At 42.3% G+C, this 14,026-nt stretch overlaps 3 protein-coding genes across 4 annotated transcripts in view; all 3 read right to left on the bottom strand.

Annotated features, from left to right (window-relative positions):
* The window catches only part of LOC119289198 (senescence-specific cysteine protease SAG39-like), a 30,576-nt gene extending 28,905 nt beyond the window's left edge, over positions 1-1,671 (bottom strand). Inside the window, exons 1-2 of the mRNA XM_037568580.1 lie at positions 1,239-1,671; positions 804-1,091 (exon numbers count right to left, since the gene is read on the bottom strand). Coding sequence (XP_037424477.1) covers positions 804-1,091; positions 1,239-1,671 — 721 coding nt within the window. The remainder of the gene's footprint in view (positions 1-803; positions 1,092-1,238) is intronic.
* A 1,987-nt stretch (positions 1,672-3,658) lies between these two features.
* LOC119289199 (senescence-specific cysteine protease SAG39-like) lies at positions 3,659-4,833 on the bottom strand. Its single transcript, XM_037568581.1, has 2 exons — positions 4,401-4,833; positions 3,659-4,251 (listed from the first exon to the last, which is right to left on the bottom strand). Exons 1-2 carry the CDS (start codon positions 4,831-4,833, stop codon positions 3,659-3,661), a joined length of 1,026 nt encoding a protein of 341 aa, XP_037424478.1.
* A 749-nt stretch (positions 4,834-5,582) lies between these two features.
* Positions 5,583-12,069, bottom strand: LOC119286949 (phosphatidylinositol 4-phosphate 5-kinase 1-like). Of its 2 annotated transcripts, none has more exons than XM_037566421.1 (10): positions 11,869-12,069; positions 11,127-11,217; positions 9,762-10,808; positions 8,906-9,073; positions 8,074-8,239; positions 7,772-7,882; positions 7,499-7,686; positions 6,643-6,719; positions 6,257-6,422; positions 5,583-6,004 (listed from the first exon to the last, which is right to left on the bottom strand). In XM_037566421.1, exons 2-10 carry the CDS (start codon positions 11,162-11,164, stop codon positions 5,746-5,748), a joined length of 2,220 nt encoding a protein of 739 aa, XP_037422318.1. In that variant the 5' UTR covers positions 11,165-11,217; positions 11,869-12,069; the 3' UTR covers positions 5,583-5,745. The 2 variants fall into 2 exon arrangements, with proteins under 2 accessions (XP_037422318.1, XP_037422317.1); XM_037566420.1 differs by having other exon boundaries at positions 6,643-6,797.
* Positions 12,070-14,026: the final 1,957 nt, after the last annotated feature.

The following is a 14,026-nucleotide window of genomic DNA, read 5'->3' on the forward strand; positions in this document are numbered from 1 at the left end:
AATCGGGGGAGAGGGGGAGAGATATTTTGCGAGGGGGGTGCGGGGGAGTGTCGGTGGGTCCGTGGGGGAGTGGGGGGGGAGGTTATGGGGCACGGGGTGGGCCGGATGGGGCCGGTGGGGATTTGGGCCGGCCTGGCAGGTCGTGGCCCAGTTGGGCCGGTTGCCTGCTGGGCCGGAGCCCCGGGGGGGTTTCTTCTCTTTTGTTTTGTTTTAGTCTTGTTTTCTTTTCTTTTATTTATTTACTTTTTTGTTTAAATCAGTTTAAATTATTTAGACATTTTATAAAATTGTGTCTATTACACCATATTGACTTATGTAAAATATGGCATCTCCCGAACATTTTTGTTTTAAATTCTGAAAAACTTTTGTTGTTTGCCTATATTTTAAATTTGAATTTGAATCGTTTTGAACTAACACGAGTTTACCAACAGTAACCTAGGTGACGTGGCATCATTAGCGCAGGGTTACTGTAGCTTGATTACCCGGGCGTCACACTTCCCTTTACTTACTGTTACTCCTTGTGAAGTCATTGTATGTTCGCACTATGTTTTGTCTTCACTGAGTGACTGCGTGTTCTGTATGGTTTCACAATATCTTCCTACCTGATCCTCATTACATTGCTGCTATTAGTCATTGTGCTTTCATTCTATTGAATACTTGACTATGGCTTGCCTAGTGTAGTCTACCTTCCGCTGCAGGGTAATAGGTTTATTTCTATCGTTTGTCTTCATAACTTCCACGTTTTGAAGACTTTCATAAAAATCGCCTATTCACCCCCCCCCCCTCTAGTCGATATAACGCACTTTCAGTCACATCCTCGTAGCCCTTGATGGTTGCAACATTGTTGCTTGCAATGCTAGTCTTGCATTGTCCATCTTGTGCCATGTAGGGGTAGTTGGCCTCAGTGGTGAGGCCGCCATTCTTGATGATGAACTTGAAGGCGTCATCCATCTCACCACCATCACAACCCTGATCAACACCATGAACGTCACAGTCAACTAGCTCTTGTTCCGACAGAGAGACAAGCTTCCCGGTGCTCAACTTCACAATGCCTTCGGTTGCGGCTACAGCTGAAAAGGCCCAACAACAGCCTGCAATGATAGTGTTATCCTTAGTGTGATTTCAGTTATCATGATAGAATGATATATATACTTTGGTCAAACTTTGGAAAGTTTGGTTTAATACAAACCTAATATGCGAACCAAAACTAAACGAGGATACTACCGAAATCTAATTACCACATTGGCCCTGGTCTTTGATAGGTGTGACGGCACCCTTGGTTCTCCAATCAACAGCGGTTGGAAATGCATCGATGCTGACATTGTTGTACTTGAACCTGGTTGGAGCCCGGCTACCGCTCCTCTTGAGGCCCTTGTTGGTCTTGGTTGCCTTGAACTCATCATTGATGAGGTCAGTAAACTGGTTGACACCGAGCCAGAACTTGTGGTTTCCGGCGTTGAACGACTCAATGAAGGCAACGTTGGTCTTGAACACCTCGAACCGCCGCACCTTCTCAATGTTGTCCTTGTAAACACGGTTGAACTTCGCCATCCACTGCTCATGCCTCTTCACCATGGCCGCGTCGCCGAGCTCGCAAGCTGACAGAACTGTACTACTGCATAAGCAGATGCAGCCTAGAATGGCAAGAAGAAAACCCTTGGGGATGGCCATGATGTGCTCGATTAGTGCTTAGTTGCTAGTGGTTTGGTCTGTCGAGAATGTGTGGAATGCAATGTGTTTATATAGCTGCAGTCCTGCACATGTACGTAGAAGGCACGGTGTGCTCTCGAATGATAGTGTGAAGATGAATAACAATGTAGCGGTGAAGTTAATTAGCAGATGGAGTAAATGATCTTGTGATTGTGGATACGAGTAGTACTTTTAACTTAATTCAGCTCTGGCCCCTGGAGTCAACGGTGGCGTCGAGTATTATAGTACTACCCCTAGTTCCTGCCTGGTGAAAAATTAAAAACGAGAAAAATAAACTGCCGGGCGGGGCAGGTCCATATTGCAGCTACGAAAGTATATATTTTAGAACAGTCCAGACAGAGCGGAGGAGTTTGGCTGATCTGAAAGTCAATAAATTATTCTCTAGTACTCCCGTCAATCTATATGATTTAGTAAAATGTTATACTAAATCGGGGAGTACTTAACTTAGTTTGACCTAAAATCCATAAAATTATTCTCTAGTACTTAGTTTGTTCAAAGATGCATGACGATAACAACAATAAAGAAACAATGAAGCAAAGAAACCATTCGACCTTCTTGGACCGTTATATATTGCATGTAAGAATTGCACAGCCAGACACAGAACAACTCAGCCCACCTCGTACAACAGATACTGCCTCTACTGTATAAGAGCGTAGACAACAAAAAAATAACAACAACATAATTAAAAACCGGTCTAACTCAGGTTAAACACACAATGAAGCAACCGCTCGTAATAACCTCCATAAAAAACCTAAACTCTTGACCGAAGAACAGGATGACAAAGCGCGCGTCAGCCTGTAGTAAGTATGAAAATGCACAGGTCCAACCCAGGTTTGACCTACCTAGCGTGTTGATTAATGCTACCTCGGCCATATTTTGTAAAAAAAATAGACACCCTGGAACCAAAAAGACAATTGACCATTTGATCATCGCGTGTCTGTTTAGTGTGGCTTGTTGGCTGAAAGTTGGAATTTCATGGAGTCCGAATCAAACGCGGATTGAGGCCATCCAAGCTGTTAAACAGAGCTTCTTCGGAGACTTACTTTTTGAGATTGTAGGTATTGTTGCCTGGAATATTTGGAAAGAGCGAAACAACTTCATTTTCAGGCACATCAATCCTACTTTGGCCGCTTGGAGAGAGAGGACCAAGTCAGATCTTCTCTGGCTAAAATATAGAGTGGACAAAGCTTTTTGGGACTACATTACTCTGTTAGCTCGTTCTTTGTAATTTTATAATCCCTCCTTGATCTCCTTACAAATCTTAAACACTTAGGTTTTTCTTTCTGCTAGTACTTCTTTAGTTTCTTCCTTCCTTGAGGACTCCCATCAATACCTTGTACTATCATGTAAAGTCACCCTATATTTAATATAGCACAGTAGGAGCCTCTCCTATGGTTTCAAGATCAAAAATAAAGAAAGAAAAAGAAATAGACACCCTCAAAAGTGAGATTTTCAAATTTCTTTTGGTTATTATATGTGCTTTACTGCAGCGTGTGAAAAGCACAAGGTATTCAGATTTTGGATGGAGCCGCTTGAAGATGGTAGTTCGAGCTTTATTTAGCAGATATGAGTGACGGCCTAGTAGTGGAATCATGAGTGGTACGAATTGTTGTGTATTGTTGTACCTTTTTAGTGTAGTGAAATACTATGTATTAACATTCTGTAGTAAGATGGTTGTGCACATTCATCGATCCAAAGATCAGGAACATTCTCTCATTCTGGAAAAAAATGTTCCAATTAATGATTGGATTCAAACAAGATGGGTTTCAGCGTAAACATCCTCATAGAGTATTAAGCTTGAAGTCATCCGTCTTCTTTATATATATTGACAGAACATTCACGACTTTACAAACAACAACCAAGGTAGTGTAATGGAAGGTGCATACATATAGACAAAAGTATGTATATTTCAGCAGTATTTGTAGCTATATGTGGCAATGTACTTCCTCTACTCGGTGGGGTAGGAAGGTTGCATGGCCAAGCCACACATACCACTCTTGTCAGAAATATCCTTCTCCATTCTAAGGTACCCACTCTCGCCCCATGTCGTGCCCCATGAGTTTTTCAGTAGCCAATACTTAGTTCCGTCACTTGTCATGCCATATCCAATAGCTGCTATGCCATGGTCCAAATCAGTCCCACATGAGCCGGTCATTACCCCGCCGGAGTAATGTTGAAATATGACATCCCCTCCGTCCACAGCTACTGACACAGGCTGGTTAGCCACGGCTTTCATAAGAGAAGATTCGTCGTTGGCGGGCACATCCTCGTAGCCCTTGATGGTTGCAACACTGTTGCTTGCAATGCTTGTCTTGCATTGTCCGTCTTGTGCCGTGTAGGGGTAGTTGGCCTCGGTGGTGAGGCCGCCATTCTTGATGATGAACTTGAAGGCATCGTCCATCTCACCACCCTCACAACCCTGATCAACACCATGAACGTCATAGTCAACTAGCTCTTGTTCCGACAGAGAGACTAGCTTCCCGGAGCTCAACTTCACAATGCCTTCGGTTGCGGCCACAGCTGAAAAGGCCCAGCAGCAGCCTGCAATAATAGTGTTGTCCTTAGTGTGATTTCAGTTATCATGGGAACATGATATATAAACTTGGCCAAACTTCAGAAAGTTTGACTTAAGACAAACCTAATATGCGAACCAAAAATAAACAAAGGGAGTACTACAAAAATTTGCTTACCACATTGGCCTTGGTCTTTGATAGGAGTAACGGCACCCTTGGTTCTCCAATCAACAGCGGCTGGAAGTGCATCGGTGCTGACATTGTTGTACTTGAACCCGGTTGGAGTCTGGCTACCGCTCCTCTTGAGGCCCTTGTTGGTCTTGGTTGCCTTGAACTCATCATTGGTGAGGTCGGTAAACTGGTTGACACCGAGCCAGAACTTGTGGTTTCCGGCGTTGAACGACTCGATGAAGGCAACGTTGGCCTTGAACACCTCATACCGATGTGCCTTCTCGGTGCCGTCCTTGTAAACGCGGTTGAACTTCGCCATCCACTGCTCATGCCTCTCCACCATGATCGCGTCGTTGAGCTCGCGAGCTGACATAACAGCACTGCTGCATAAGCAGATGCAGCCTACGATGGCAAGAAGCAAAGTCTTGGGAATGGCCATGATCTGCTCGATTGGTGCTTGATTACTGGTGGTTTGGTCTGTCCACAATGTGTGGAATGGGATGTGTTTATATAGCTGTAGTGGTGCACGTGTACGTAGAAGACACGGCGTGCCCTCGGATGATAGTGTGAAGATGAATAACAGCGTAGCGGTGAAGTTAATTAACAGATGGAATAAACAATCTTGTGAAGAACAGCGTAGTACTTTTAGCTTAATTCAGCTCTGGCCCCTAGAGTCAGTGGTGGCGTAGAGTATTATACTACCCCTAGTTCGTGTCTGGTGAATAATAAACAATGAGAAAAATAAACTGCCGGGCAGGGCAGGGCAGTATTGCAACTACAAAAGTATATATTTTAGAACAGTTCAGACAGAGTGGAGGAATTTGGCTGATCTGAAAGTCAATAAAATTATTCTTTAGTACTCCCTCCGATCTATACTAATTGTCGCTGATAAAAGTTATATTAAATTAGGGAGTACTTAACTTAGTTTGATCTGAAAGTCCATAAAATTATTCTCTAGTACTAGTACTTAGTTAGTTCAAAGATGCACGACGATAACAACAATAAAGAAACAAATAAAGCAAGGAAACCATTGGGCCTTTTCTGATCATGCCCTCACCCACGAGTCACAGACTCACAGTTAGTTCAAAGAAGCAGCGGAGATTGCCGGGGAGACGAACACAGCTGACGGGAAAGGCTCCACGGAGGCGCATTTCATAGCCACTTTCTGGCACGTGACATACAGAAGGGTTAATAATCACCAGTATAATAACTTTTGTGGAGCTGCACAAGAACTATATGTTTGCCTATCGAGTATTTCCAGTGAAGAATATGTTCATTCTTTACAACAAAAACAACAACCAGAAAACAAAAATACCCATTACTGCTATGTACCGTTCATGTCCTCTCTATTTTAGTCTTGCTCAGGGAAAACCCTCTCCAAGAAACTAACGAATCGTTTCGAATACAAGTTCGGATCAACAGATGATATCGAAAGGGGGTCGAACTTGAGCGATTTGACCGCATGCTCTACCCTCTTGGACGTGTTGTACTCCTGCAGTATGTCTATGATGCCGAGGTAGAGCACAACGTCGTACTCCTCGACCGCGTCCGTGCTTTCCAGCAATTTCCGAGCTCGGGCCGGCATGTTCACCCCTAGCTGCACACGGAACCTGAATATAGACGTCACAGGAATCAGAAACACGACTTGTCTTGGTTATTGTAAGTTTTTTAACCATGCAGGACTTTTAACTTTCAGAAAAATACAACTCAAAAAAGTAACTTTCAGAAAAATAAGAGCATAAAACGGAAGTATAACCTTTTTCGTTAACACTTGAATTCACGGACTCGGGACAGTGCAGCAACATATGTCCAAGTATTGGGTAAAACTGTAGAATATTTTAGATGAAGTTAAGAAGATCTACCTGCCGGTGTCTGGCAGAACAAGATCGACTTCTTCGTAACCACCTTCTGATGCTCTAACCATGCTCCCTCTGATGTGGGAACCGCCTACGGTCGTACCTGGCTCGTGAGCAACTAGAAGAAATCCCTTTGAGGAGTTCGCATCCTCACAATGCAGTGGCACGTTACCTGATTAAGGTAAAAAAAAAGACAAACTATCACTCTTAGGCAATAGAAGGAAGCCAAAAGCTGAAGGTAGGGAATTGATACCAATCCAATGAGACTAAAAAACAAAACGGAGTGTACAAGCGTGCAATCTGTTTCAACTTCCGATTTAAGGAAAGTTCACCATTTTAGAGGAACATAAATACTACTCATCTGTACTTGAGGTAGGGTACTGGGTACATACAATCCATTGCAGACGTAATTCCACTGCTTTCGAGTGTATTCTGATGTGACGTGGCAGTCTTCAAGTGATTGGGGGCTCTGAAATGGATTCCCAATAGCATGCTATAGTCAATAATCGATTGGGATTCCAGGAACATACTATCAAGAGCTATCTGCCTGAAAATCGGTTGACAAAAGTAGTTAGCAGTTTGCACTTATCATCAAATTGTCAATTGTTGAATCATATGTTTATTAATGTTCAACGCTTCATGTCCTAAAAGGAGATTTCAAGGTTTCATAAGCAACGATGGTTTCCTATGTTTGAAACTGGTTCCAGAAAAAACAATACAGCAGAAATGGTGCAGTAATATGTCAAGCTCAACTACAGAGATTCCATACACCCAATCTACCATCAATTTTATGCATGCGCTGAGCAACACCTCGATTAAATAAATAATTACTCTTGGAAACATGTAGTATGATTCTTTTAATCGGCGGCAACACAAGGGTTCCTTGCTAGTACTTGCACACATAATGTTTTCTCTTTTTAATATCCCTCATCCATCCAAACAATACAAAAATAAAGATCAAAGACCTACCATGTGCGTGCGTCTTATATTGAGAAAAAAATAGTTTTTCATAAAATAGTAGTAAACAATCGGTAGATACAGAGATTCAGGGGCTGAAGTAGCAATTTAATTCATATCATTTAGGAGTACTTTCTTTGGTATGTACAGGGACCCATTGGAACAAATTTCTAAAATGTGAAGTCGTAAAATATAAGGGTTGTGAACTCTTAAAGCTACCACCACAGACAAAACAAGAAAATAAACTATAGAAATATGGAAAATATACAGATCAACGAAGGAACAGCCTACCTGAAAAGCGCTTGCCTCCACGATTTATCAACATGAAATGCATGTGCTAGGTCAAGATCCTTTAATGTCGTGTTCTCATTAATTTTTTGCTTTTTTGTTGACCGGCCCTGTGTAGATCCCTTCAAGTCGTACTTACGGTGAATTCGCAGCTCAGTGCAGAACATATTACCCATCACAACAAAACGGACCTGCAATAGCACCATAGATGGCAATAACTATGGCAAATGCATATGAGCTGAACTACAATAGTGCACCAAAAATATGACCATGTACCTTTTTTCCAGCTTTTAGCGTAATCCTGTGCACGCCAAAAAATTTCGTAATGAGAGTATTATCATAAGCTTTGACATGATTGTAATATTTTGGAAGCATCTTCAACAGTATCTGCAGGACGTATTACATCAAACCAATCTGCAGTAGGCATATCTTATCACTCAACAAGGGAGACAGTTTTTTTTCGGCGGTAAAGCTCACTTTTACCGTTTATTCATATTTTAATTACTGCAAGAAACAGAATTCCTGGTTGCAAATGTAAACAGGGAAAACATACTCATAAAAAATCTTAAGGACCATACCTTCAGTTCACTTTTTCTCAATGTTTTTATAACAAATCGTTCGTCCTGGGAAAGATAGAAAATACTGCCACTTTTCCCAGGTGAAGAAAGCTCCTTTAGACTATCACCCCCACATATGGACATCATGTAATCTGCGGCATCAATATGAAACATTTCCCGAAGATTCCTAGCAAACATAGGTTTGTCACTTAGAAAATGATTCATAGGTTTGTTACTTAGAAAATGATTATCTTTGGAGAAAATCAAAGAAAGCAGAAGACACTATCAAGGTTCAGGGTTGATGGAATTTTTTCTTCAGTCTGTGTCATCCGGCATTGTTTCAACAAATATGATACATGCACTATTACAGTTTATACTCTGAATAAACAAAAACAGTTGAATTGTGAAACAGTTAGAAATGTGCAAACTATTATTCGTGGCACACACTTCAGCATGAGTGGCGGTCTTTATGCTGTGTCTCCTTCCGACCAGCCACAGTACTTCATGAACATTTTATAAGAAAACTTCATGAATGTTGTGACCATGAGTTTCTCGCTTGTTTCTGGAACGGCGGCAACTTATTTGTTTGAGATTTAGTACTATTTTTTGTGCTTATAGAAACAGGGTGTCTAACCCTTCTGCTTCTTCTTAGTTCAGATGATGAATTATACATTCAAATTAATTCCTTCATCATTTTCTACGTCAGTTAGGGAATGGTGAACCAGGGAGAAGCACACAAATATTTAACTGTGGATGAGTGAGACATAGATTTAAAATCCAATCAGAGGAAATAATAAGAGTGCACTAGTAATTATAAATTAATGTACACTTTGCAAATTGGAAAGAGACGTACCGGAAGACCATAGGACAATAATCTTTCCAAAAGAAATTGACAGAGCAGTGTGGAGGGGTATACTGCGAGCCTTCACAAGGGAAGTACATTATTATCCGGGCCCTAGGTCCAAAATCATTTGAACGAACTTCACGTAAAGGTACAGGGGTGATTTTACCCACGGTATACCTGAAAATCATTGTTGTCTGGTCAATCAGTAGCTAATGGAACATCACTAAACGAAATGATGATTTGACTAATGGAACATCTGATAGCAAAAATAACTCGAACAAACAACAAAGCAGTGGAATTAAAGAGATGGTTTGATGGGTATAGGCATATAGTACTTAATAGATGTGGTGTTGGAACACATGCCAAGAAAATGTGACAGTGACAAGCATTTGTGAACGATTGTTTTATTACCAAAATGGAAAATGCTCATGTATGGAATACTATAAGTTACATTAGTTTATTATACATTTTCCTCAAAGATAAAATATTCCTTTATACAACATGGACCATATTGATTATCTGGAGCCAGTATTGACCTCTTTCCTCAAAAGAAGAAACTACTTTTTTGTACTCAAATAAGAAAAACTATGACTACTTGTTAATCTTTTGCACTGAACTGACTACTGAATGCTGATCTTTCAGGCAGTAATACTGCGCTTGAATTAATAAGTGTTTGTTACTCTGGTGCCTGAGATCTACAAGTACTCATTCCTACTTACATAGCTTACTTCATTTAAACAGGGTGTGCCAGCCTTAAACATATATACGCACTATGCAAAAAAGAAAAACATAAGGTAGATTCCTGTGGCTAAGTTCAGATGACACAGAAACTTGCAGCGACAGATTGATGCTAGTCAGCGCTCACCTGATGCCGAGTTGCAAATTAAGCATTAGAAAATAGCTCCTGTGGCCCTTGTAAATAGTCTCCATTGGCCCTCTTTCTTGTTTTTGCCAGGTATTTTCCTGTGTTTCACCGCTGTCCAACATTCCAGAATGTTTGCCTTTTGGCTGTTCGGAGATAAGCACTCCTTGTATATATTCCCGTTCGTAGACCAAATCCTTATGAACATCACTGTTTTGTAAATGCTCCTTACTTGACAAGGATTTATTGGGTGGATCTTGTGGTAAGTGATTTCCAGAATCATCAACAAAAATTGGTGTTGTGCCATTTGAAATGCGCCTGGGACGATGAAAAAACCTACGTAGCCCCCATTTGTTGCACAGGTTTTGCAATAGAAACAACAGTCCAACTTTGACCTTTTCATTACTAGAACTTGAAGCACTTGTACCATCATTATCTGTTGCACACTTAGAAACTTCAAGGTTACAAGGTATTTTACTTCCTGGTTGATAAAATATGCCATGGCCATCCTTGACTCCCCTGTCCCATGTACCAATGTAACATGCTCCTGATGCGTATTTGCAGTAGCCTTTGCCATGAGCCAGCCCACTGAGCCAATTACAGTCAAGAGTATCACCATTTATCCACTGCATTACGCCTCGGCCGTTCATGCTACCTGATTTCCAGCTTCCAATGTAGATGTTGCCAGCAGCCCATGTGTATTTACCATATCCATCCGGTAAACCCTCGTTCCACAAACCTTCATAACTGTCAGAGTTGGAGTAAACCATTGTCCCCATTCCCTGCTTTTTGTTCATCCTCCAGGAACCTTTGTAAACCGAGCCGTCGACCCCCTTGAAAGTGCCTGTTCCGTCGATGAAACCTCCGCGGAAGTCGCCTTCATAGGATGCGCCTGAAGGCCACTGGATCATTCCTCTCCCCGTCATTTTGCTTTTATCCCACTCGCCGTCATAAAGGGACCCATCCGTCCACATATACTTCCCCATTCCATGAGGCACTAACCCATCGAAGTTGCCCACATAGACATCTCCATTTGGAAGGGTATCCCCCCTAATCAGAAGAAAAGAATAGCCGCAAAAATAAAAATCAGAAGAAAAGAATCAGGCTAAAAGCAACAATCCATTACATGTATTCAAATTTCTATACCAAGTAGTTCCTGAAAAATGAATTGAAGCCCTCAAAAAAAAGAAAATGAATTGTATAAATAAATCTAGTAACAATAATTGAATTAATGGTGTATCGTGCAGCTGCAAATCAGGCTCTCATTTTAATGCGGGTTTCAGTATTCAGGGAAAGCACTGAAGAAACACTTGCTATTTGTACCAAAATAGTAAGGCAGGCCAATATTAGAAATGTGAGTTAGCACACCTCTGGGCGTTCCCGTTGCTTGTCTCTGCGCCGGCCATGTCAAGGTCCACAGGAATAGCTGAGAAGCCACACAAATATCGCTCTAGATGGCCTGAAACAAAGCAGAGGAAGCTGTCAAGCAATGGGCGCTTTGTCTTTGTTGGGAGAAGCATGTGTACTAGTCAAACAAATACAGTACTAGTAGTAGTAACACAGAAGAAGAATTGTATTACTAGCTAGCACTCTAGTAATAGTCAAACCAATACAGCAGTAACACAGAAGAAGAATTCTACTGCTACTGGTGCCCCGGCGCAAACATTCTAATAGGCGCGCGGCAGACACGTCACATCACTTGGGCATCTATCATCGAATCGTCGGTAAAACAAATAGTAAAGCAGAGCGTCAAACATGTTTGACAACGGTTATGCTACCTACAAGCAAGAAAGGCTATAAAAAAGTTACAGTTATCTGTGGACGAGAAAGGAGCCTCAGATCACAAAAGGCCCCTTTGCAGCAACCAGGCAGCCAGTCCAATTCGCGGCAAAACTGAGAAACGCCGCCGCAAAGTAATAAGTAGAGTCACCACTGACTGTATCATCGTCCAACTGGCAGCCCGCCAAATAAAAGCAGGGGAACCCGGAACCGGCTGAATTCAAGCTAGAAACTGGGCACGCACGCACGCCCTCCCGCCGAGCCGCGAGCCCGAAGCTCCCCCAATCGCAAGCGAGTCAGGGAGCGCCTGGGAACCAGAGCAGGCAGGTACCTCAGCTCGCCGGAAGGAGGAGGAGGAGCTCATCCGCAGCACGCCGCTGGCCGGGGAGACCGCGCGGAGGAGGCCACGCCCATCCGATTCCGATCCGCGTCTAGCCCAGCCCAGGGAGATCACGATCAGAGCGAGGAGGGAGGGAGGGAGCCAAGGCAGGGGGAAAGGGAGGAGAGGCACGGGTACCGGTACCAGAGGGGCAGGGGCAGGGGCAGAAAGGAGAAGGGGACAGGCAGGGGTGGGGCCCACGTTGCGGGTGCGCGGGGGAGCTGGCGCCGACCAATCCCCACCCCGCCCCGCCCAGATTTTTTATCCCCCTGTTCCCCCCTCACCTCACCTCACCTGGCCCCCGCGACGCGATCGACCACGCGATAGGACTACGACTTTTTTTTTTTGAGGGAAACGATAGGACTACGACTTTTTTTTTTCGAGGGAAACGATAGGACTACGACTAGTAGGCCGGGAACGAGCATGGTATTCCGCCATCGATAATTGGTGGGCCTTTCGGCGGCGACAATATTTTTCGCGCTGCTCGGGCGCGAGCGGACCGGGGGGCGCTGGCGCGTGTCCCGCGTTCGGGCGCCGCGGCATGGCCGGGGTCTATCCTGATTGATGACCTGTGGACGGCGGCGTGCCCGATGGGGACGGGGAATCCGGACCTCATCCCCGTCGCGTCCATGTCCACGTCCTCGACCGACCGACGCCTATGTTTGGAATTCGGATTTTTTTTTCCCCTGCTTGTGTCAGGATATTTTTAGGCCCCGTTTGTTCTAGATTCTCTTGGATTTTAATCACCCGTGGTGGATTCGCTTCTGTGGCAAAGCTGGTTCGCAAACCCAAGTATATTTTAAGGTGCTTCAGAAAATTACGTTAAAAATTACCCAAATTCAGATTCAGCTTCACTGGCGAAGCTGATTTTAAATATTTGTTTGTTTCAGATTCTTGTGAAGCTGAATCTGGTCCCAAAATCCAAAACAAACAGGGCCTTACTACGGGTCCGTTGGTCGTTCGCGTGTGCGCCATGCTACAAGTTTTTTTCTTCCTTTTTTTGAGCAAACGTCATGCTACAAGTGAGCGTTCGCTTCACGCCTTATTATTGTGCGGGTGGACCGCCTGCCATGAGACGTAAGCTATGTCAAAAATAAGAAACGGTGAACTATCCTGCAGGTAAAAGGGTCGGGCCGGCCTTCGGCCCGCCATGGAACAAGGTGATTGCAAAAGCCATGCCTTAAGCCAAGCTCAAGGTGATTGCAAAAGCTAGGCCTAACTAGTGCGCTTGGTAGTGATTTTTTTTGGCAATTTTTTAGGACAGGCTTGAGCTTGTTCAAGCCTGTTGAGTAGAAATCGCCACTGCTCCTGGGCATTGCTATGTGAATTTGGGCTGGCTCAAGTAGCACGGGCTTCTCTCTTCTAATATTTTTTGTTTTCTTTTGGGCCTTTTGTTTTTCCCTTTTTTATTTTTCCTTTTTATTTTTATTTTTCTTTGTTCTTTTTCTATTTTCGCAAACATTTTTTAAACCATGAATATTTTTTGTTCATCGAATTCAAATAATGTTCATAAAATTCAAAATATTTTCATCAATTTGAAAAAATGGTCGTCTAAACCAATTTATTTTCATAAAATTAGAAAAATTCATCATATTCTAAATTGTTCATGAATTTTTTAAAAGGTGATCATATTAAAAAATGTTCATCGAATTCATAATATTTTTATTGAATTAAAAAACATCAAATTAAGAAAATGTCATCATATTCTAAATTGATCGTGAATTTGAAAAAAATCATCATATTCCAAAATGTCCATCCAATTCAAATTATTTTCATAAAATTAAAAGAATCATCAAACTAAGAAGTTTTAATATCATCAAACTAAAAAGTGTTAATCATATTCTAAATTGTTCATGAATTTAAAAAAATCATCATATTCAAAATTGTTCATCCAATTCAACTTATTTTTATTCAATTAAAAAATTTCATCAAATTAAAAAATTCATCATATTCTAAAATGTTCATGAATTTCAAAAAACATCCAATTGAAAATACGTGTAAATTCTCATCCAACACCACATGAAATTCATGTATTCCCTTATAACGACGACACAGCGGCATAGAAAGGTAGGGACGTGACGGGGACATCAATTTCTTCAGAGACACCAGG

The sequence above is a fragment of the Triticum dicoccoides genome, chromosome 4A, assembly GCF_002162155.2.
Source record: "Triticum dicoccoides isolate Atlit2015 ecotype Zavitan chromosome 4A, WEW_v2.0, whole genome shotgun sequence".
Taxonomy (NCBI): Eukaryota; Viridiplantae; Streptophyta; class Magnoliopsida; order Poales; family Poaceae; genus Triticum; species Triticum dicoccoides.

Excerpts from the sequence above, each read along its gene's own strand:
- LOC119289199 (XM_037568581.1), bottom strand. The coding sequence starts at position 4,833 with ATGGCCATTCCCAAGACTTTGCTTCTTGCCATCGTAGGCTGCATCTGC. Across the intron at positions 4,252-4,400 it reads CAAAGACCAAGGCCAATGTG|GCTGCTGCTGGGCCTTTTCA; the intron begins GTAAGCAAATTT and ends CTATTATTGCAG.
- LOC119286949 (XM_037566420.1), bottom strand. The coding sequence starts at position 11,164 with ATGGCCGGCGCAGAGACAAGCAACGGGAACGCCCAGAG. Across the intron at positions 7,687-7,771 it reads CGCTAAAAGCTGGAAAAAAG|GTCCGTTTTGTTGTGATGGG; the intron begins GTACATGGTCAT and ends GTGCTATTGCAG. Across the intron at positions 6,423-6,642 it reads AATTACGTCTGCAATGGATT|GTAACGTGCCACTGCATTGT; the intron begins GTATGTACCCAG and ends TACCTTAATCAG.